We start from the raw sequence: 22,528 nt of genomic DNA, 5'->3' as shown, positions 1-22,528 counted from the left end.
TTTACAATGCCCACCCGCAAAAGTTTTCTAAGCCCTCTCGGGAGCCTCGGAAGCGCTCGGGCTGCTCAGGGAAGACCACGCCCGTCAGCGGGGCCTCTAGGGCTCCCGGCGTGCGGTCTGGGGACTTTGAGGCGGACGCCCGAGGCAGGGCTGGAAAAACGCAGTCCAAGATGGGGCGGAAGGAGCTCAGACGTCGGTGCGGCAGGCAGTGCTCCCTCGACGGCCGGCGGTGATGATCCGTCCCGCTGACGTTCGCGCGGTTCTCGGGCGCCATCTGGTGGGGGCCGCCCGCGCTTAGACTTTCCTCCCTCCGGAGCGCCGGCGAAATCGACGAGGGACGGGATTCGGTTGCGACACGCGAGGTAGGGTCACAGGAGGCCGGCGGCGCTGGCCGGATCCTCCCGGTCTCGCCGGCGCGTCGTCGCCATCTATTCGCTGGAGATTGGATGCGCAGCTCCACGGAGTCGTAGCTGCGGTGAAGAACGGACTTGTGGGGCCGCAGGGGCCTCGAACAGCCCCTGCTTGCGGGTCCTTCGCCCCCAGGAACTGGCTGCGATCCCGCGGGGGAACAAGAGAGAGAGACCTGCACCCAGGGCCGGCTGCTCCTGGAGGTGGATACAGGCGGGGACCCTGCCGGGAGGCCGGGATAAGTTGCCAAGGGCCCGGCTGCGGTTCCTCGTGGGGTCCGGTGGTTGGGGACGCTTCTGCGGAAGTTCTTCCAGGTCCCAACGGGTAGACGTGCATGGACGGCCACACCCCACGCGGGTGGGGAGAGGGCAGGCCTTGGCGGTGCACGTACCCGCGTCGGTTCCAGGCGGTTACGCTCGGTTTTCCGAGGTTTGTTTTGATCCAGAAGTGAAGACGGTCACGGGGTGTGCAGGGTGGCCAGGCTGAGGGACCAGGGCCGCCCGCGGCTCTGCGTGGGGACGGGGAGTTGGGGGTGCCTCTGCGGTTCTCCTCAGGCCCCAATCTGGAAGCGGGGACTCGCAGGCATCCCGCGAGGGAAGGGGATCACCTAAGCTTTCCAGGTCGGTGGTACCTCCGTGGGACTCACGCTCCGATCCAGGACCCCAGTGGATGGGCCCCAAATGCACGGGCAGCTGGGAAGAAGGTCTGCAACCTCTATAGCGTTGGGGGGTCTGTGCCCATGCTCCAGGGTCAACCAGATGGCCGCATCTGGAGTTGTGAAGATGGGGTCCTGCTGGGGACCAGTGGTTGACCTACGGTTACAAGAAACCCACGGAATCTGTGAGTCCGCTCCATCTCCGAACAGAGTAATTTTTTTTCACGTGAAATTGACACTTTTTGTGGCTGTGTAGCCGGGGTCAGGGGTCTCGGCAGCTAGCAAAAGAAGCTAGATCTCAGATCGCGTGTGGGAGCTTTGAGGCTTGATTTTGTTCCTGTTTGAGCTGTTCGCCTGAGTCATCCGTGAGCTCAGGCCTCCCAAACGTGGTGCAGGAGGTTGGGGGTGATGTCCTGCTGCAGGTACTTGGTTGCCTTCGCAAACCTGCTCTGCCATCCCTCATGGTTCAGGGCTGTCAGGTGACCGTCTCCAGACTACCGATCTTTTCTCGACAACACAGGGCTGGGGGCCAAAACAGGCCCAGGACGCTTGCCCCTGCTGGGCACCCTTCAGGCTCCTGGAGCCCACCGCAGGGGGGAGCGGCTCTTCCGCACTAAGCCCAGCTCCAGGCGGAGGGGAGACGAATATTGGAATATCTGCGGCCTGGGACACTCTTCCTCTTTCCCCGCCGGGGTAGGGGCGGTGCGGGGCCCAGCCAGCCTCGCTCTACTCTCGGCCACACTCGGGTCAGGGCCTCGTACCAGCAGATACTTCCCTTCGTTTCCTGGTTATCTCCGCGGTGGAGACGCCAACCTGCTGCCCTGTGTGCTCCCCGAGGTCCACTACCAGGGGGCCGTTCACAGTGGCCCCTCAACCACTTGCTCTCCCGTGCGTCTGAGCGGGAATCGGGAATCGAGTGGGCGAGGAAGATGCGCCATTCCCATGTGGGGTGGGCACCTCGCTTGGCTGCACCGGTGGCAAGCCGGAGGCGACGATGTGGGGTTCGACAGCCTTGTTCCGGAGTTTTACCGCTTCTGGGAATAGAGTCTGAGCAGCGAACGGATGAGCTCCCAAGGCAGCACAGTTCCTCAGCCGCTGAAAGGCCCCAGTGCGCTCACCGGCAACAGGGAGTCCCCAGCCCGTGCGTCTGGACATCTCTGCCGCCCTGCCCGGCGCTGACCTGGGGGGATGCGCAGAGACCATTCCCCCCAACTTTCAGGGCCCTGACACCCTTGCGGCCACCACCCCCCATGCCGAGTACCACTTGGGGGCACGCCGTTGCGAGTGGGCAAAGGCCTTTTCCCGCCGTTGACCCCACAGGGCCCTCGGTGGGGGCCGAGCACAGCTTTCCCTGTCGTGAACTGTGAAGCCGCCTCCAAGGCCGGGCATTGCCTGCCGAAGCTGGACCAGCAAGGGCCGTGCGTACCGGTCTCCTTTTCGGGGCCCTGAGTCTGTCTCCAGCACCCTGACCCCTGCTCTCGGCTGCTCCTGGCCCCTGACCTGGCGGATGGCTAGTGAGCCCGGCTCGGGCCACCTCGCTGGGGGTGTTTCCCGGACACAGTCCCAGAGCGGAGCTCCGGGTGGCCCCACAGCGGGGCCACCAGGCAGGGAAGGAGGGTGCCGAGGCCGACGTGCGCCCCAGGTATCCCCGGATTGCTTCAGCGGCTGCCGTTGAGGCGGGCGTGCGCCCCAGGCATCCGCGGACAGCTCCCGTGGCTGTTGTTCAGACCACGTTGGCCTGAGCGCAACCGAATTGGAGGTTCTTCCTCCGCCTTCTCGGTGTGTGCGCCCGTTCCTCTGAGTCTTCCTGTGCGTTTCCTGCCCGTCAGCGCTGACTCTCCGTCTGCCAAAGGACCCGCGTGAACCCCGCCTGCTCCCGCAGCCAGCCCTGGCGCGCGGATGTCACCCTGGTCTTCCCCCCACACACACCGGCTGGTAGCATCCCGGGTGCGGTTGGCATGATGTGGGTGGGCCCCGCGCTGCGGGCGAGGTGCACGTGGTCGGGAGAGCTCTCCAGGGCACGGTGGCGGCTGGGGTTGGGGGAAGGGCTGAGCCTCCAGACGTGCAGGGGTCACAAAGGCCAATGTGGGTGTTCTTGGTGCTCAGAGCCCCCACCCCTTCGTCCTAGAGCCTTTTAAGGCCTGAAACTCTCGAGTGCCCAGTGGCCGACTTACAGCCGCGGTGCTGCCAATCCGCGGGTGTGGCTCGAGGCCCCTTGTCCCCTCACCGCCCCGTCCCTCCCGCCTCGCTGCCCACCTGAGGCCGCGGTCCAGGGCATCTTACCCTGCCCTCCCCCCCCCCCCCAGGCTCCCTCCGTGTCGGTCTACTGTCAGTTCGACAGCGGCGATGTGTGGGCAGCAAGGACGCTTCTCTCACCGCTCCTTCTGCTGAGGGAACGCGGGTGGAGTCCTGTCCACCCGTCCTGGTTCGAGGGCCCGGCGCTCCCGGGACTGGGCCGTGGGCTGACCTTCGTCCGTGCGAGACGCTGGCCTCGACGGGATCGCCCGGCACCCCATGGCTTCTGCGCCGCTGTCGGGGCAGCTTCGTGGGAGGAGGGTGTGCTGGTGCTCAGTAAAGGCGCGAGAAACCCCAATCTCGTTCCCCTGGTTGCTTGTTTCTCCCCTGGAAAAGAGCGTCTTCTAGGGCTTAGCGCGCCGGGTATACAGGCCCCTTCCCTCCTATTGCAGATCGTGGTGGCAGTTCTTGTAACTCTCTCGAGGTGGTGATGGGGGATCCGGGGAGGGAGCCAAAAAAAACTGCCACCAAGTCGGAGGGCCGCAGCGGGGGCTCACGTACCCCGCTCCCAGCTGCAGACCTGGGGTGACGTCGTGGAGGACGTTTGGGGGGCCGTGTACTGGGAGCGAGGCCGCTTTTTAGCTCCTTCAGCAGGCGGGCGAGGATGGAGCCGGCAGCCGTGGGGATGCCGCTCTGGGCGGTGGAGGACGACCAGCTCCGAGGTGGCCTTGCAGGGCGGAGGGAGCCGCTGCCGTCCCCACCCCTGGCCCCTGTGCGCCTCCCCCTCCAACCCCTGCTTCTGCACCCCTCCCCAGCCACGTTCCTCGCCGCCCCCCGAACCTCCGTAGACACTCACCAGGCCGGCCCTGCATCTCGAAGCCGGTGCCTGTGGACCGTGAGACCCCAGACTGTGGTCGACGAGGGGTGGGGGACTTTCATCTTCTGTTCCCAGAGGAGGGACGCTGGAGTGTTCGAGGAAGGACTGGAGTGAGCACGTTTGCCAAAACGGTTTGTTGAGAACGGCAGTCCCATCCTCGCTCTGTCCTGAATGATGCCCTCGGACAAAGCGACGGTGACCCCGTGAACCCTCCACCCAGGCACCTGCAGGGAGAACCAGCTCTCTGCCCTTCAGGCGTGCATGGCTGCGAAGCTGGACCCGACGCATGGTCAGCATTCGGGTGGAGCTGGTGGCTTGGCCTAACATGGGGGCCACACCCAGGCTGGACACGGGCAGCACTGGCCGTTTGCTCTCCCCCCATTGTTAGGGGGTGGTGCTTGGAGGATGGAGTGGCTAATCCAGATACTGGAGACTGGAATGAGTACTAGGTGTGACCCCCGCGGCCAACTGGAATGCGGCAACTTTTTAGGGGAACAAGTGGTGTAGTCGCCCATTCCCCCAGCTTGAGCCCTAACATGTGCGGGATGCTCTCTGGTGGGCTGCTCGTGCTCCACTCGCTGAGCCCTTAGGTCGAGAAGTGCCACTGCCTCTGGCTGTCGAATCCGAATTCCCGGTGCGTAGGGTCACAAGTCCTGCCCTTTGTACACCAGCCCGGGCAGGTTAGGGAGCCCCCCAGATGGGCCGCGGCCGTGGCAGAGCGCTAACCTAGTCGACCTTGAGAGGTAGGAGAGGTCTCAGTTTCTGTAGGTGAACCTTGAAGGGGCGGGAGCGATCGCTGGGCGGTGCCTGAGGCCTCCCCCGCCCGACCCCGGGCGGTCCGCGGCCGCAGGGGCGAGTCATCGCTCTTCCCGCCTCTGCAGTCACTAGCTGCTGTGTCACCCCACAAGGCATGTGTAGTTTCCCACGTTCGTCATCCCTGCCCCTGCGAACCGGGTCGTCCGTACCGCAGGTGCGTCCTGAAGCGTAGGCTCGCAGGGCGCTCCCTTCTCCCCCGTGGTTCCGTCTCCATCCATCTGCCCGGATTCCCCCGAAGCTCTCCACGCGTTGGGGCCCCGGCGGGACATCCCCCACCCCAGCCCTCCTCCGCACCCCAGCCGTGTCTGCTTGCTCCCGGCTTTCCACCGAAGCCCTGCACCCTCCCGGTAGAGAGGCTAGGGCGCGGGTGCAGGGAGAGGACGCCGGGAGTCGACCTCAGAAGCAGCCTGGTGCCGGTCGAGGGGGGCATGGGAGGGGCCTCGCCTGGTGTTGTGTAGTTTAGGTTGACATGGCAATTTGGAGGCCTGGTGGTCCCCTTTCCGCCTCCAGTTCGAGCGGTGTGCCCAGGGGAAGTCGGGAGTTGGGGGGAGACCGGACTGTGGCGAGCCGGCTGCGCCCTCCGGAGTTGGAGCGCTTGGGGAATGCGGCCCACAGCGCCTGGTGGTGTGGGTGTGTAGGTTCCGGCTGAGGCTCGACGCTAGCGCGAGAGCCGATCGTGAAAAACGGTCTTGTGGGGAAGCTGGAAAGCACTTGCTGCAAGAGAACTTGAGAGCGTGAAGCGCTTTTAGAGCCAAGCGCATTCCCCCTCCCCCCCCACCCCCCGCGCCCGTCCCGTATTCCCGGCGGGGGGGCTCGGGCAGGCAGGGCACCAGGCGCGCCCCGCCCATGGTGCTTGCTGCTCACCAAGGGGCGTTCGCGGTGATGGGTGCATGTTGGAAGGTGGCCTTGGGCGTTTGGGTCCTGGGGATTGTTACAGGTGACATGAGGGTGTTGGAGGGCCGGGGTGGCTTCACACCGGGCCAGCTTGGAAGCCCAAGCCCATTCCATGTGAGCGAGTCAGGGCCTCGCTGGGAAGCCGTGGGGGCTGGGACGCTGCCTGGGGAGGTGGGGTCTCAAGGCTCCCACAGCCAGCCCAGGGCGCAGCCACCCCCCAGTTTGTGGAACTGAACGTGAGCGCCCGGGGTTAGGACGCAAGAGCGGAAGGACAGACCTGGGCGTGGGAAGGCAGAGGGTTTGGTCTAGCGACGCCCTAGGGCTTCGTTGGGAACTTTACATTTGACAAATTTGACAAACTTGACATGGACAGTAAAAACGAACTCGCGGGGGCGGGGGCGGGGGGCACCTGTGTGGCTCAGTGGTTGAGCATATTACCTTTGGCTCAGGGAGTGGTCGCGGATCCTGGGATCTAAGTCCCCATCAGATTCCCTGCCAGGAGCCTGCTTCTCCCTGGGTCTCATGAGTAAATTAAATCTTAAAAAAAAAAAAAAAAAAAAAAAAAAAAAGATGGCTTTCGCTTCATTTTGGTTTTCTTTCCCATTTTTTTAATGTTCTCACCAGAAGTCTATTTGCAAATACACCTTTAGGATTCTGTAAACCACTAGCTCCTTTATTATTTTTTTTTTTTTATGATAGTCACAGAGAGAGAGAGAGCGCGGCAGAGACACAGGCAGAGGGAGAAGCAGGCTCCATGCACCGGGAGCCCGATGTGGGTCTCGATCCCGGGTCTCCAGGATCGCGCCCCGGGCCAAAGGCAGGCGCCAAACCGCTGCGCCACCCAGGGATCCCCCACTAGCTCCTTTAAAGGAAGCTTGCATACAAAGCTTTTTTATGGTTTAATATATTACAGGTATTTAAAGAATATGCCTTGCTATTTTTGCCCTTTTAGTGCTGCTTATTTGACCCAATTTAGAGAACACGTGAAAGTACTGGTATTAGGGGGACACCTCGGTGGCTTAGTTGAGCCTCTCTGCCTTTGACTCAGGGTGTGATCTGGGATCGAGTCCCACATCCAGCTCCTGCAGAGAGCCTGCTTCTCCCTCTACCTCTAATGAATAAATAAAACCTTTTTTAAAAACGGTATTCGTTTTAAAACAAGGTAGGACACATAATGTTATGTTCTTATGATCAATACATTGGGTTGGATATGGGTCAATTATAAATTCCTTCCACTTTTAATGCAAGAGAACAGATCAATTGGGGAAAGCAATTAACAAGACAGAAGGATTTTTACAAATTGTTTCCCAAGTACTTAAGCTCTTAAAAAGTGTATGTATATATTTGATTATTTTAAATCCCTACAACGTACCTGCCCAGGCTCTGAGGAAGCCCCATAAACATGCCACTCTGACAATTCCCCCTCCTACACCAGTGGTTTAAGGGGATTGGGGGTGGACTGGCTTGGGTTGGTTATTTTTGAGCCTGTGTTGCATCTTTAAGGAGGGAAGCAAGAGGATTTTTCTAGGTCCTTAGGTTCATGGTGTGGGACACACAGCATGTAAGTAGGGGCTGAGAATGGAGTGTGGTAGGTTGGTAGGTTTTACTCTTTACAGGGTAAATTTCAGCGAGGAAAAAAGGGGGTGTAGATCAATGTTTGCTGCTGGCCCAATGGATCTTTTTTAGTAACTTAAAAAATCAGCAAATAGACTTCTTTGGCCCCAAAAGGGCCAGGTGTCCCTGTTCCTTGGTGCTGTTGGAAACCAAAGAAAGCTTAGCCTTTTATAAGTTGAAGGCGATAATATAACACTCATGCTGTTGAACGATGAGGTTAGACAAACGCAGAATTTCCTGCTCAGGGTCTAAACTAGGAACCAAATTCTAGGGTGTGCTATCATCTTCATATCGTGCAGTGAGCTGGGGCTTTTTTTTTTTTTTAAGATTTTACTTATTTATTCATGAGAGACACACAGAGAGAAGCAGGCTCCATGCAGGGAGCCCGATGCAGGGCTTGATCCTGAGACTCCAGGGTCATGCCCTGGGCATGAAGGCAGGCATTCAACATCTGAGCCACTCAGGTGTCCCATCTGTGTAGGATTTCTGAGTGAGATCTGTCTTGGTGTTTCAGCCACAATCTTGGGGCAGTGGTGTTAGTTTTAGAAATGCTACCAAAATGTCTACAAATTGGGGAAAGGGAGCAGTGAATGTGGTATGGATTCCCCAGTTTGCATATTGTAGTGTGGGGTTTTTTTGTTTTTTTTCCTTATATATACTTACAAATCTGCCATTTCATGGGTCTGGGGATAAGACAGTTTTTCAACTTTTTACCCTACACAAAGCAGCATTTTTAGCAGCAACATTCACTTTAGAGAAGTCTCCAAAGTTTATATCCATCACACATTTGTAAAAATCAAGAGTGATTTCTAAGTGGTTAAAGGGGCTACAGGGTAATACAGTAAGGGAAAGACAATGACTACATGGGGGAAGGATTCATGGGGGAGGGTTGTTATATATATATTTGAAGTTTTATTTGTGGTGAGTGAGCAGCATAGATTAGTAGTAGGATGAGTAAAAACATCTTGGTTCTTTCAAAATAATTACTCAGTGTAAAGGAAACCACAGTTAAAAAAAATAAACATTTGAGTCTAATGTAAAAAATACAAAATAATTTACTGTGGGGGAGAAGTTTTTTAAAGGGCACAAGGAAAAGGAGTTTATATAGATTTACCATCTCCAGTTTTGTATACAACTTTAAATATGTGCAGTTTTACAGCATGTTAATTAACCTCAATAAAGCTTTACTTAAAAATCAAATAGAGGTCTTGGGTCCCCCAATTTATTTTATTTTATTTTATTTTATTTTATTTTATTTTATTTTATTTTATTTTATTTTATTTTTGCACAAGGAGTCCAATGCCCTGCATCACTGAAAATTTCAAGATAATTTCTATTTGGGTCTGCAGCTGATCAAAAAGCTGCAAGGCCCCACCAACAGGATTTTTATCTCTATCCTATTGCCATTTTCTTGCCCGTGCAGTAATATCCTTGAGACAGACTAGAAAAATAAGATTGACAATGGCCTCAAGTTCCTCAGCTATAGAAAGAACATGCACGTGGAGTGTATAAACTGAACCACAGGCATGGTCACTGGAACACCTGGGGATGCAAGTTTCAGTAGACAAATACATCACTTCCTGCAGTCCTATTTCTGTACACATCACCTGGCCCCTATAAGTAGTCTTACAAACAATAACACCAGAAAAGTGAACCTACACACGAAGGCACATGATTTCTTTGCAGTATTTGGGGAATAGCTCCCCCACAATAGTGCTCAACATTTGACAGCCCTGGAGAAAAAGAACCACTCCCCTAGGAGCTCTAAAGGTGGTCTTAAGAGAAATATACTGTTCTCATGGCACTCTAGGCCTGGAAGGTAAAAAGTATTATCAACCCCTTAGCTTTGTCAAAACTGGGTCAGAACCCTAATGAGGAAGAAAGAAATTGCTGTGTAACCCCCATCCCCAATCATTCATGATGGTCAAGAGAGAACACCTCCCTTGACTACTACACCCACTGAGGAACCTGGCAGAGCAGAGGGCTATGCAGGGCTCCAGAAAGCTTGCCCATAAACCTACAAGTCTTGGGGAATCTGCCAGTGTTGGATGTTCATAGATGTGATGTTCAATTTCCAGGAGATGGCTCCCTCACAGTGAGTCTTGCTCTATGAAATATACCACATTCTGTGCAGGGTCTTCTGGTACCCAACCAGGTTAGGCCTGTAGATGAAGGTTTTCCACCTATATGTGCTGCACATATGTAACACAGACCTGGGTTATGAACATTTTGCCACACTCATTGCATTCACAAGGTTATCTGGTATGAAGTTTTCGGTGTTGAATGATGTGGGAGCTTTGGCTGAAGGATTTCCCACATTCCCCACACTCGTAAGGCTTTTCTCCTGTGTGGACTCTCCGGTGCTGGATAAGGTTGGACTTTTGGCTAAAGGATTTCTCACACTCATTGCACTTATAAGGTCTGGCTCCAGTGTGAATTCTCTGGTGTTGATTGAGAGTGGACCTGTGGCTAAAGGATTTCCCACATTCCCCACACTCATAAGGCCTTTCTCCGGTGTGAATGCGCAGGTGCTGAACCAGTTTGCATTTGTAGCTGAAGGATTTTGCACATTCATTGCATTTATAGGGCCTTGCTCCACTGTGAATTTTCTGGTGTTGAATGAGGTTGGAGCTTTGGCTGAAGGAATTCCCACACTCACCACACTTGTAAGGCTTTTCTCTTGTGTGAACCCTCTGGTGTTTAATGAGAGTAGAGCTGTAGCTAAAGGCTTTCCCACATTCACCACATGCATAAGGCCTCACTCTAGTGTGAATCTGCAGGTGCTGGACAAGTCTGAATTTGAAGCTGAAGGCTTTTCCACATTCGCTGCATTTATAAGGCCTTGCACCAGTGTGAATTCTGTGGTGTTGAATGAGGTTGTAGCTTTGGCTAAAGGATTTCCCACATTCGTTACACTCATAAGACCTTGTTCCTGGGTAAGCTCTCTGACAATTACTAAGGATGGAGCTTTGGTTAAAAGGTTTCTCACAGTCATCCCAGTCATGATAACTTTCTCTAGTGTGAAGTTGCTGAGGCTGGAAAAGTTTATGTTCATAGCTGAATGATTTCCCAGTGTCACTGCATGTGTGAGGACTTTTCCTACCATGAAAGGACTCCCCATGTTCAAAGCTGCTGGGCGGTTTGGCCCCTTTGAGGGTGGCCTGATGCTGGAGAAGACTCAATATGGCCAGGAAGTCCTTCCCAATTTCCCCACAGGGGAAAGGCTTCCCTGACACATGCAATTTGTAGCTTGTCACAAACTCCATGTCCCATCTGAATGGCTTCTCTTCATTGTGCTTCTGGTGCTGGCGAAGATTCGCACTGAACCACAACTGTTTCCCACATGCCTCACAGGTGTACGATTTCTGCCCATGATGTGATTCTTGGTCCTCAGCCAGGTACAAAATGTCTCTCCCAAGCAAGACACACTTCTCACAGGGCTGAGCTTTCCAAATGGATGGATCTGGACTTGAAGTCTTGCCCAGTGACATTCGTTGCACAGAAACTGCCGCCTCATCCTCCATTCCATACCAACAACCTGGAAATACAGAAATGCCAGTGTGATGTGCATATTATATTATCTTTGGGGGAAGGAGCTGACTTCATCATAAACATCTGCTGGGTACACTAAATAATAGGTCACTGCATTTGTTTTCAAGAGGGTGTTGGGGTTAGGCTGATCAAAGGGCTGTAGTCCTGGAACTCTAAAGTCACAAGACTTGGGGAGGCCCCATAGGAAGAAGCAGGGTCTCCAATTCATTCCTCTGCCAATGGTCTTCACTGGGGCTGTATGTAAGTTTAGGTCCAGGCCCAGGAATATCTAGTTGCAACTGATTAGGGATCAAAAACTGAGGCAGAAGGAAAGAAAGGTAGAAAGGAGGGGTGGGCACTGGCATCAACACACTGGTAGGCCATCCTGTGAGGGGTTCTTGACTCCTCTAAACCACAGTTGAATTAACTGGGATTTGGATGACACAACGACAGGACAGGCAGAGGACTGGCCATGCCCCAGAGCAATTCTGCATACGACCCAGGAGAGGAAACACAAATAAATACTATATGAAGACCCACAGAGGAACATCTAAAAATAGCCCCTGGGCCTCCAGGTGAGGAGGAAGAAAACCTGGGAAAGTGCCATGGATCTGGATAAGAGTGCTGGAGGCTGATCCATCAGGCTCATGGGGGGTTTGCAGGCTCAACCAGAGGGCAAGTGCTGAGCCTAGACCTAGTGATGGCAGTGACCACAATCCAAATGTGAGAAAAAGAGCAGAGTCTAGCCCAGGGCACTGGGGTGGGCATGAGGGTCTTACCCAGTGAGATCACAAGTGCAAAGTTCTCCAGCATCACATCATGGTATAGGCATCTCTGAGTCTCATCAAGGAGACCCCACTCTTCCCAGGAAAAGTATACAACCACATCTTCAAAGGTCACACTACCCTGCCATGATGGGGAGAGATGAAACCACAAACATCCCTTCTCCATAGGACCCACATTCCAGTCCCCCCCGCATCCCACCCCACCCCAATCTATCCCATGTTCCTCCTCCTCCCAGGGCACCCAACTCAAAGGATATACCAAGCCCTGGTGCCAGTAATGACTATGTCCAGCCCTCTGCAACAACAGGCAGGTGGGCAGATAGAATCTTAAGTTCATGGCCAGTCCCCAACCATGCAATTTCCCTGAAATCCTCCACAGTGTATCTACCAGGTATCATAAAACATAGCCTCAACCACTGTTCCTAAGTCCCTAATACCAAGGATCTGGGGCCCATCAGCTCATATACCTCTTTTATACCTTTATGGCATCAAGAGTTCTTGGCAAGTAGCACCCCACTTCCTAGGGCAGCCTCAAGTCTCCAGTGTTCAAGGACACTAATCACATGGGATTTAGAGCCTACCTGAAAAACCTCACTTTAGGGCAGCCCACGTGGCTCAGCGGTTTAGCGCCACCTTCAGCCCAGGGTGTGATTCTGGAGCCCTGAGTCAAGTCCCATGTCAGGCTCCCTGCATAGAGCCTGCTTCTCCTTCTGCCTGTATCTCTGACTCTATCTGTGTCTCTCATCAATAAATAAAATCTTTTTTTTTTTTAATAAATAAAATCTTAAAAAAAAGAAAAACCTCACTGTAATATCCACTATCTCTAAATATTGAGAATTAATAAGTAAACATAATACTAGGTCTAGTAATTAACAGATGATGACCTCTGCCCTTGAATTAGGCTCATCTTCCAGGTTCCAAGTAAGGTTGCCACAAATAGGCAGCAGCCCCCTCTTGCCTCTACATCCTGCTCCAGTCTCCTCTTCTGTAAGTCTTCCACCCCTTACGTGTGTTTGAGAGGTTATGCAGTACACACCCTCTTCTTCCTGGCCTCTTAATCTTCTCTCCATCATTTGAATTTGCCTTCCTAATGTGACACAAAGGTCCACCTATGCATCTAATGCTGAACCCCAACTCAAATTTACAGACTTTTATATCCAGCTGCCCTCCTAATGCTCTGCATTGTTTTCTAAAGATGTCAGACTCAACATGGTTGCTGAGACAAAAGCCCTAGGGGTCATCCCTGTCTCCTATTTCCTACATTAGAAAATCTGGTTCTACTTTAAAAAAGGAATTTAGGGATGCCTGGGTGGCTCAGCGGTTGAGCGACTGCCTTTGACTCAGGGCATGATCCCAGATTCCCAGAATCGAGTCCCACATTGTGGTCCTTGCATGGAGACTGTTTCTCCTCCCTCTGCCTGGGTCTCTGCCTCTCTGTGTCTCCCATGAATAAATAAATAAAAATATTTAAAAAAAAAAAAAAAAAAGGAATTTAAAATCCAACATTTTCTCTCATCCCCAGGGCTGTAATTTACATCTATGTTGCACCCACCCCTAACCTTCCCTTTGTGTTTGCTGCAGTAACAAAGCATTGGTAAGGTAAGATCCAAACCATCATAAAGAAAGAACACCTGCATTTCCCTGAATACTCAAAGCTCAGCCATACTGGTACCTGTACCCCATGAAAACCTCATTTTACTGGCTTTTGCTACACCTGGATGTCTTTCCAGGGTCCTGGACACCCTCCCCTTTATGGGTAGCTTCCAAAAGTACTTCATCAGTAGAGCTCTGGTCTCCACTGCTTCTCTGACCACCTCTCTGCCTGTGAGTCCAGGCATGCCTCTGCCTCACACCCTGCTTACCGTGTAGACATAAAACTGACACCAGGTTTCCCCCAGCCTGGAGCCACAACAGTGGCGCTCAAGACACAGGGCCCCCTGACATCAGAGCCTGGGCAGGGAGCAGGCACCCTGCCCGCAAGTGGGTGGCAGGAAGGCCTGAGAGAGATGAGACAAGTGTTTACCTGAGCTGGATCCCTGGGCTCGGCCGCCGCCATCAGACTTGGTGGGTGGAGCGGGGCCAGGAGCAGCCCAGTGCTGCAGGGATGCCTCCTCTCCAGCGGCACCAGTCCTTGCCTCGTCCTGACCCTGTGCTCTGGAACCTCCAAACAGGAAATGGACCCCAGAGCTGCCAAAACAACTGCCACGAGGACCCTGGAAGTCCCACTCTGATGTGATGGCACACACAGAAACGCCCGTCTCCTGGACCTTCATTGGCTCCACGATGGCGTCACTTGGCACGGGGTCCTCTGGGCAATGCAGTTGTTACCGCTCTGCAGGCTTCTGCAAAGGGCGCAGCACATCAGAACCTTCTGGAACACAGGCAAAGCAGCACCACAAGGGGCACTGGGAAGTGTTGTGCTGGCTCTGAGTGCGGGGTTGGGAGGTTGTGCCCAGATTCCAGGGAGTTCCCGACAACTGATCACTTGAATGTTTAGCAACACTGATGCTAATTCAGACTTTACAATAGCAGGCTTCCAGATGCTCTCCAAAGGTTACAAATCCAAATGGATGTGGCACTCCATAGAGTCACTCATAATAGTGTGTCTGACCTCTGGAGGGAACTGGGAATAATGTGACCTCATCTCCTATATTTTTGTTTTCTCAAGGCTCATTGTTCAATCAGTGCTTTTGTCCAACATCAGAAAGCCACTGGTATTTGGTCCAGTTTTATAGTCACTTACAGAAGGAGAGTGAGGGAGACTGCTCTAGCTTCACAGCCAGAAGCAAGGACACACTTGATAAAAATGAAAGTGATTCTAAAGCTTTCAAAACCATATTCTCAGTGCAGAGCTTGCTCTAAACTTTGCAAATGGTAGGGCTATTAAGAGAGTAGGTTATAAAATGTAAAGCTTCGGGGCAGGCCAAGTGGTTCAGCGGTTTAGCACTGCCTTTGGCCCAGGGCATGATCCTGGAGACCCAGGATCGAGTCCCATGTCAGGCTCCCTGCATGTAGCCTGCTTCTCCCTCTGCCTGTGTCTCTGCCTCTCTCTCTTATGAATAAATAAAATCTTTTTAAAAAGTAAATAAACAAGATAAAATAAAACGTAAAGCTCCAAACCAGATTCACTCATATCAGTTGGGCTCACTAGCTTATATGGCTTTACGTAGAACCCACTGTAAAAGCGATACACATGCAAGGACTGAGAATAAATGAGTTCTCACTTCTGGAGAGATGGCTCGGAGTTACAGAGTGCATCTGAATTAAAGGAGCAAATAAAACCATATATCTTATCTCCTAGGGGGGTTAAACAGATGAAGATATCCATTAAAGATATTGTGAGGGACATACTCCTGAGTTGAGGTGCCAAAGAGCACACCTACACTTACTGTGTCACAGTGATTTGCTAATCTGCAGGTATATAAATGATATGGCATCAAAGATTCTATGTAAAATTGAGGCACCTGGGAAAGACAAGCTCTCCCACAAGTCTGTGTGTGCATACATACAAGCACAAAGAACATTACCCAAACAAGTAAATTATTGGGAGTAAGAAACAGTAAGTGCATCAAGAATTTTTTTGGCTCTTAAATTAGAAAATACTCTAAAGCTCATCTCTCTCTTGTGGAACAATTAACAGGTTTGATATTTCCAGGTAATGAAGCCCTCTTTCAAGGGCCATCTAGAATTGATAAATGCTGTGGTGTCTGTTCTGACTGCACCATCTTCAGGCTTCCTTAGTCCCTAAGACACGACAGCATTGAAATTATGAAAATTAATATTAAAACGACCTCTATCGGGGATCCCGGGTGGCTCAGCAGTTTGGCACCCGCCTTGAGCCCAGGACGTGATCCAGGAGTCCTGGGATCCAGTCTCGCATCAGGCTCCCTGCATGGAGCCTGCTTCTCCCTCTGCCAGTGTCTCTGCCTCTCTGTCTCTGTGTGTGTGTGTGTGTCTCTCATGAATAAATGGAATCTTTAAAAAAAAATAATAAAAAATAAATTAAGAACGACCTCTATGTATTCAAGTGGAAGGAAGAATAATACATTTTTCAGTTTATTTTTTTTAATCTTTTTTTTTTTTTTAAGATTTATTTATTTATGATAGACATAGAGAGAGAGAGAGGCAGAGACACAGGAGGAGGGAGAGGCAGGCTCCATGCCGGGAGCCCGATGTGGGACTCGATCCCGGGACTCCAGGATCGCGCCCTGGGCCAAAGGCAGGCGCTAAACCGCTGACCACTCAGGGATCCCCAATTTTTCAGTTTAAATCAAAAGATAGAAATGAGAGCAGCCCCAGTGGCTTAGCGGTTTAGCACCGCCTTCAGCCCGGGATGTGAACCCAGAAACCAGGGATTGAGTCCCACATCAGGCTCCGTGCATGGAGCCTGCTTCTCCCTCTGCCTGTGTCTCTGCCTGTGTGTATCTCTCTCTCTCTCTCTCTCTCATAAATAAATAAATAAATAAACAAACAAACCTTTAAAAAAAATAAATTTGTCAAACTGTGTTGAAAAAAAAAAAGATAGAAATGATTAAGCTTGGTGAGGAAGGGATGTTGAAAGCCAAGATAGGCCAAAAGCTAGCTAGGCCTCTTGAGCCCAACAGCTAGCCAAGTAGCCAAGCTGTGAACACACACACACAAAAACCCTCAAAAAGTCTTTGAAGAGAATTAAAAGTGCTACTTCAGTGAACACACAAATGTTAAGAAAGCAAACAGCCTTACTACTGATATAAAGTTTTAGTAGTCTGGATAGAAGATCAAAGTGGCCACAACATTCCCTTAGGCCAAAACCTAATCCAGAGCAAGGCCCTAACTCTCTTCAATTCTAGGAATGCTGAGAGGGGTGAGTTGGCAGAAGACAAGTTGAAAGCAGAGGGTGCTTCATGAGGTTGAAGGAAAGAAACCATCTCCCTATCATCAAAGTACAAGGTGAAGCAGCTAGTGCTGATGCAGAAGCTGCAGCAAGTGATCCAGAAGATCTAGCTAAGATCATTCATGAAGGTGGCTATGCTAAACAATACAGTTTCAATGCAGACTAAACAGCCTTCTATTGGAAGATGCCATCTAGCACTTTCAGTAATGTGCTGTCAAAGTGACGACCATCTAGTACTTTCGCAGCTAGAGACATCAAGCCTTGCTTCAAAGGACAGGAAGACTCTCATTAGGGACCAGTGCTCATTTATCATTTTGAAAATCCTAGGGCTCTTATGAATTATGCTAAATCTGGGGATCCCTGGGTGGCTCAGCAGGTTAGCGCCTGTCTTCGGCCCAGGGCATGATCCTGGAGTCCCGGGATCAGGTCCCACATCAGGTTCCCTGTGTGGAGCCTGCTTCTCTCTCTCTCTCTCTCTCATAAATAAACAAATAAAATCTTTTTTAAAAAAAATTATGCTAAATCTATCCTGCCTGAGCTATCAATGGAAAAACAAAGCCTGGATGACAGCGCATCTGTTTATAATATGGTTTACTGAATATTTTAAGTCCACTGCTGAGACCTACTGCTCAGTGTACCTACCTCGTCACTCAAGAGCTCTGATGCCGATGCTAACACAACATCCATTCTGTAGCCCCTGGATCAAGGAGCAATTTTGACTTTCAAGTCTTATTGTTTATGAAATACAATGTGTAAGGCTAGAGAATTAAGTTTACCAGAGAAGTAAACTAAACTGAAAATTCCATTCTAGCAGCCATTTATGGGTGGCAGAGTCAAAGTATGAATGGGAGTTTGGAAGAAGTTGATTCTAACCCTCATTTAAGACTTCTGTAAAAAAAGTAACAATAGGATCCCAGGGTGGCTCAGCGGTTTGGCGCCTGCCTTTGGGGCAGGGCGTGATCCTTGAGTCCCGGATCGAGTCCCACATCGGGCTCCCTGGGTGGAGCCTGCTTCTCCCTCTGCCTGACTGAGTCTGCCTCTCTCTTTCTCTCATGAATAAATAAATAAAATCTTAAAAGAAAAAAAAGAAAGTATTTCTTAATTAAGGTCTGTATATGGAAGCGGGGAAGGGGAGTTAGACATAAAAGACTACACTAAACATAATTTTTAGGGACACCTGGGTGGCTCAAGCAGTTGGGCACCTGCCTTCAGACCACGGTGTGATCCTGGAGTCCTGGGATCGAGTGCCACATTGGGCTCCCTGCATAGAGCCTGCTTCTCTCTCTGCCTATCTCTACCTCTCTCTCTCTCTGTGTCTCTCGTGAATAAATAAATCTTTTTAAAAAATAAAAATTTTAAAAAACATAATTTTTATGTATGCACTAGGAAACCAAAACCTTCATTTGACTTGCTTTATTCCAGTGGTCTAGAACCAAATCTGTGCTTGTAGTGTTTCTGGTGATGGGACTAAAATATGCTGCTTTGGCATAAGAATCAACATAGGCAGAAAAAAGCTTTCCTGGAGCATACATTACATGATACAAGCAGAAACTTTTTAGAAAAGAGGAATATCGACAATCTTCCCTCCTTCAGAAAGTTGAACTGAGATCAAACTACACAAACTAACCTCTAGCTTTCTCACATTTTTACTCTCTTCTGCTAAGAGTATAAAGGGAAAGAGGTCCCTACTCAAGAAATGTAATCTTTTCTCTATCATTCATAGCATTAGATTAAAAATGATACTTAGACAATTTAGACATTTTTATTCACCATGGTCCATATGCATTGACCCTTCACCCAATGTTTATAAGATACATATTTTGGGTACTAGCTTAAAATTCAGATCGGCACGGGATATTTACTGTCAGAACTCCCAAAACCTGAAAAAGCCATACATTACATTTTCATGAAATTCTGTCTTTGAGTAAGTGCTTACACAATGGTTTCTTTTGTATCCTACAACTATTATTCAACACTGAATGCAAAATTCCCAGCAGATTAACTGCCATAGTTTATGAGACTATAAATATTTTTTAAAGTGTTACTAAATATACAATTGAGTGTTCTGGAGGGAATTTAAGAGCCCAGAGACTCTATTTGGAAAAAGATGTTTTCTATGCCTCCAAAACAGAACCAAGGAATGGGTTTGTCACTGCTAATGAGTACAAAGGAAGGAAATGTTGAGAAACATGAAGACAGAAGGGAAGACAGGTGGTTGTGAGCCGACAGATTGGATTCATAATCAGGGTTATCCAAAAGGATAAAAGTGAATGAGTAAAAGGAGTCAAACATTCTCACCAGGATCAGGATGGTGTATATGGCTCTGGCTTCACAAAAAGAGAGTTTACTGCTGAGAGGGTACTGAATCCACTGCTTGTATCTGTAAAGAACAAAGACGATGTGGAGTCAAGCCCACACCATGAGGCTCAAACATATTACATCGATATTACAGATGCTGTAAATTTTCTATGCCTCCCTAAGCTTCTCAATCTGTCTGTAATATCCCAGGGAAAATGTATTACATTTCCCCCGATACTTATGTTTCTGCTTTTTTTTTTTTAAGATTTTATTTGTATTTATTCATGAAAGACACACACACACACACAGAGACAGAGAGAGAGAGAGAGAGAGGCAGAGACATAGGCAGAGGGAGAAGCAGGCTCCATGCAGGGAGCCCTATGTGGGACTCGATCCCGGGACTCCAGGATCACGTCCTGGGCTGAAGGCAGGCACTAAACCACTGGGCCACCCAGGCATCCCAGTATTTCTGCTTCTTAACACAACTGGCACTCTCATAGGAATGTCTAAAAAGAAGGGTGAGGAATTTCCAAAGATCTGAACTCTAGTCTAAGTGAGAAAGATAATATTCAAACTTAAGTTAGTTGAAACTACCTTATCAATTTAGAGAACATGATTAAAAGCTAATTTTAGTTGAATAAGAATTTAGTGACAAAGAATGAATAGTGGGTCATTATCATTATACCAGAAAATTTCTTTGTTATGTGAACATAACAAATTGTTTCAACTAATAATAATCATAAAAGCAAGTCTTTCATAATTACAAAGCTACTTCACTGGATTGCTTTTAATAAAGATTAGTATCAAAGAATCAAATTAGTATCTATCAACCAGGAATTGAATAAATCCTCATGAGCATTAGGCAGTTGTGGATATGATCAATAAACTTTCCCTACTGCTTAAATTTCAGGTCATCATCTCACATTAAAAAAGGTATCAGAATATCATCTGTAATTAGCTCTTTTTCCTCAACACTGGAAGATAAATTGTATGGAAAATGTATGGTTATATACCAGATTTTTAAAAACTTAAAAGAATGGTATCTAAGAGAGGAGGGGGGAAAAGTAGAGTAAACAGGATGAAAGATTCCTTTTGCATATTTATGATGAAGTATTTTAAAATACAATTCCTAAAAAAAAAATAAATGAAGCTTATATTCACAAAATCTTTACTCATTATATATAGCACAACACTAGGAAGAAACTTCAAGGATGAGTAACTGAATAAATTCTCTAACATCTGTACAATGGAAGACTACTCAACAGTAAGGAGTGAATAACTGACACATGCAATAACCTGGATGGACCTCAAGCATGTTAGGTTTAGTAGAAAATAAATTCATAGAACTATAGAGATGGAGACTGGATCAGTGCTTTTCAGAGGATAGGGAGGAGATAGAATGTGAATTAGTGTGAATACAAATAGCATGAGGAAGTTTTTACGGTCCCAGACCAGTTTGGTATCTTTTTTTTTTTTTTTTTTTTTTTTATGATAGTCAGAGAGAGAGAAGGAGAGAGAGGCAGAGACATAGGCAGAGGGAGAAGCAGGCTCCATGCACCGGGAGCCTGATGTGGGATTCGATCCCGGGTCTCCAGGATCACGCCCTGGGCCAAAGGCAGGCGCCAAACCGCTGCGCCACCCAGGGATCCCCAGTTTGGTATCTTGATTGCATTGGTGGTAAAGTGAATCTCTGTGTATGGGAAAAATTTTGTAACACTACATGCAAGTTAAAAAATGGTGAAAACTAAGTAAAATCTATAGCTATCTAATATGTCATCATTTGGGGAGGCTGGGTGAAGGGAACATGGGGCTTTTAGACTATGTAATTTCCTGAGATCTATAAATATATATCTATATTTACTTAAAAATAAAAAAGCTAGGGCAGCCCCAGTGGCGCAGCGGTTTGGTGCTGCCTGCAGCCGGGAATGTGATCCTGGAGCCCCAGGATCAAGTCCTGCGTCAGGTTCCCTGCTTCTCCCTCTGCCTCTCTCTATGAATAAATAAATAAAATCTTTAAAAAATAAAAATAAAATTAAAAAGCTAGGGACACTTGGGTGGCTCAGTGGTTGGGCACCTGCCTTCAGCCCAGGTCATGATCCAAGAATTGGGGATCGCGTCCCGCATTGGGCTCCCTGTGAGAAGCCTGCTTCTCCCTCTGCCTGTCTCTGCCTCTCTCTCCTGTCTCTCATGAATAAAAATCTTTTACAAAAAGATTTTTTTTCTTAAAGATGTTTTATTCATTAATTTGAGAGAGAATGTGTGTGTGCACACAAATAGGGGAGAGGGACAAAGGGAGAGGGAGGAGCAGACTCCCCACTGAGCAAGGAGCCCAATGTGGGGCTCTATAGCCCAGGACCCAAAGATCATCACCTGAGCCAAAGGCAGATGCTTAACCGGCTGAGCCACTCAGGCACCCCAAGAAAAGTTAATTTTAAATTAAAAAATATGGGCAGCCCAGGTGGCTCAGCGGTTTAGCACCGTCTTTGGCCCAGGGTGTGATCCTGGAGAACTGGGATCAAGTCCCATGTCGGGTTTCCTGCTTCTCCCTCTGCCTGTGTCTCTACCTATGCCTGTGTCTCTACCTGCTTCTCCCTCTGCCTATGGGGGCCTGCTTCTCCCTCTGCCTGTGTCTCTACCTCTTTTTCTCTTTATTTATTAAATAAAATACTTAAAAATCAATTAATTAATTAATTCAACAATATAACTCATATTAACCACCAAATAGAAAACATTTACCTAACAATGTTGTAAAAAAACAACTTATCTTCAGGGCATCTGGGTGGCTCAGTTGGTTGAGTGTCCAACTCTTGATGTTAGCTTGGGTCATGGTCGGGGGGGTCATGAGACTGGGCTCTGTGCTGAGCCTGTATAAGATTCATTCTCTCTTTCGCCCTCACTTCCTCCCTCCTTCTGCTCACACTCTCTTTTCTCTCTCTTCTCACTAAACAAAACCCAGTTTGTTTTCTAATGTATATATCTACTTAGAGCTGTCCGCTTCTTTATCAGTATACCTTTATACATCTATTGTCTCCAAATATCATTTTAACTTAAAGAAAATAAGGGTTGTGGAGGAATAGACAAAAGGGGTGAAGGGGAGTGGGAAGCACATTATTCCAATTATGGAATGAATAAGTCACAAGGATGAAAGATACAGAATAGGGAAACAGTCAATGTTAGGCTGCCTAGGTGGCTCAGTTGGTTAAGCGTCTGCCTTCAGCTCAGGTCATGATCCTGGAGTCCTGGGAATGAGCCCCATGTTGGGCTCCCTGCTTGGTGGGGGAGGGAACCTGCTTCTCCTTCTCCCTCTGCAACTCCCCAGTTGTGTTCTCTCTCTCTCCCTCAGAGAGTGTATGCACAAGAGGTGGGAGCAGAGAGAGAGAGAAGTATACTTCCTACTGAAAATCAACAGGGCTTAACTATGGTAATGGGAAAGCCAGAAGGCTATAGGAAACTGAGATTCCATTCTTAAAGGTCCAACATACTATAACACACAGTCTGAAACCCAACACAAAAGGCAGCAGTTTGAAAAGTACCTGAGTCAT

The 22,528-nt window shown here is 49.4% G+C and overlaps 1 protein-coding gene across 1 annotated transcript in view; it reads right to left on the bottom strand.

Moving 5' to 3' along the window:
- Positions 1-8,536: 8,536 nt before the first annotated feature.
- Positions 8,537-22,528, bottom strand: part of LOC102151838 (zinc finger protein OZF-like) — a 28,169-nt gene continuing 14,177 nt past the window's right edge. Inside the window, exons 2-4 of the mRNA XM_038527520.1 lie at positions 18,987-19,068; positions 13,839-14,157; positions 8,537-11,037 (exon numbers count right to left, since the gene is read on the bottom strand). Coding sequence (XP_038383448.1) covers positions 9,755-11,037; positions 13,839-14,088 — 1,533 coding nt within the window. The 5' untranslated portion in view covers positions 14,089-14,157; positions 18,987-19,068 and the 3' untranslated portion in view covers positions 8,537-9,754. The remainder of the gene's footprint in view (positions 11,038-13,838; positions 14,158-18,986; positions 19,069-22,528) is intronic.

This window comes from Canis lupus, chromosome 1 (genome assembly GCF_011100685.1).
Source record: "Canis lupus familiaris isolate Mischka breed German Shepherd chromosome 1, alternate assembly UU_Cfam_GSD_1.0, whole genome shotgun sequence".
NCBI lineage: Eukaryota > Metazoa > Chordata > Mammalia > Carnivora > Canidae > Canis > Canis lupus.
This window is presented reverse-complemented; position numbering and strand designations above follow the sequence as displayed.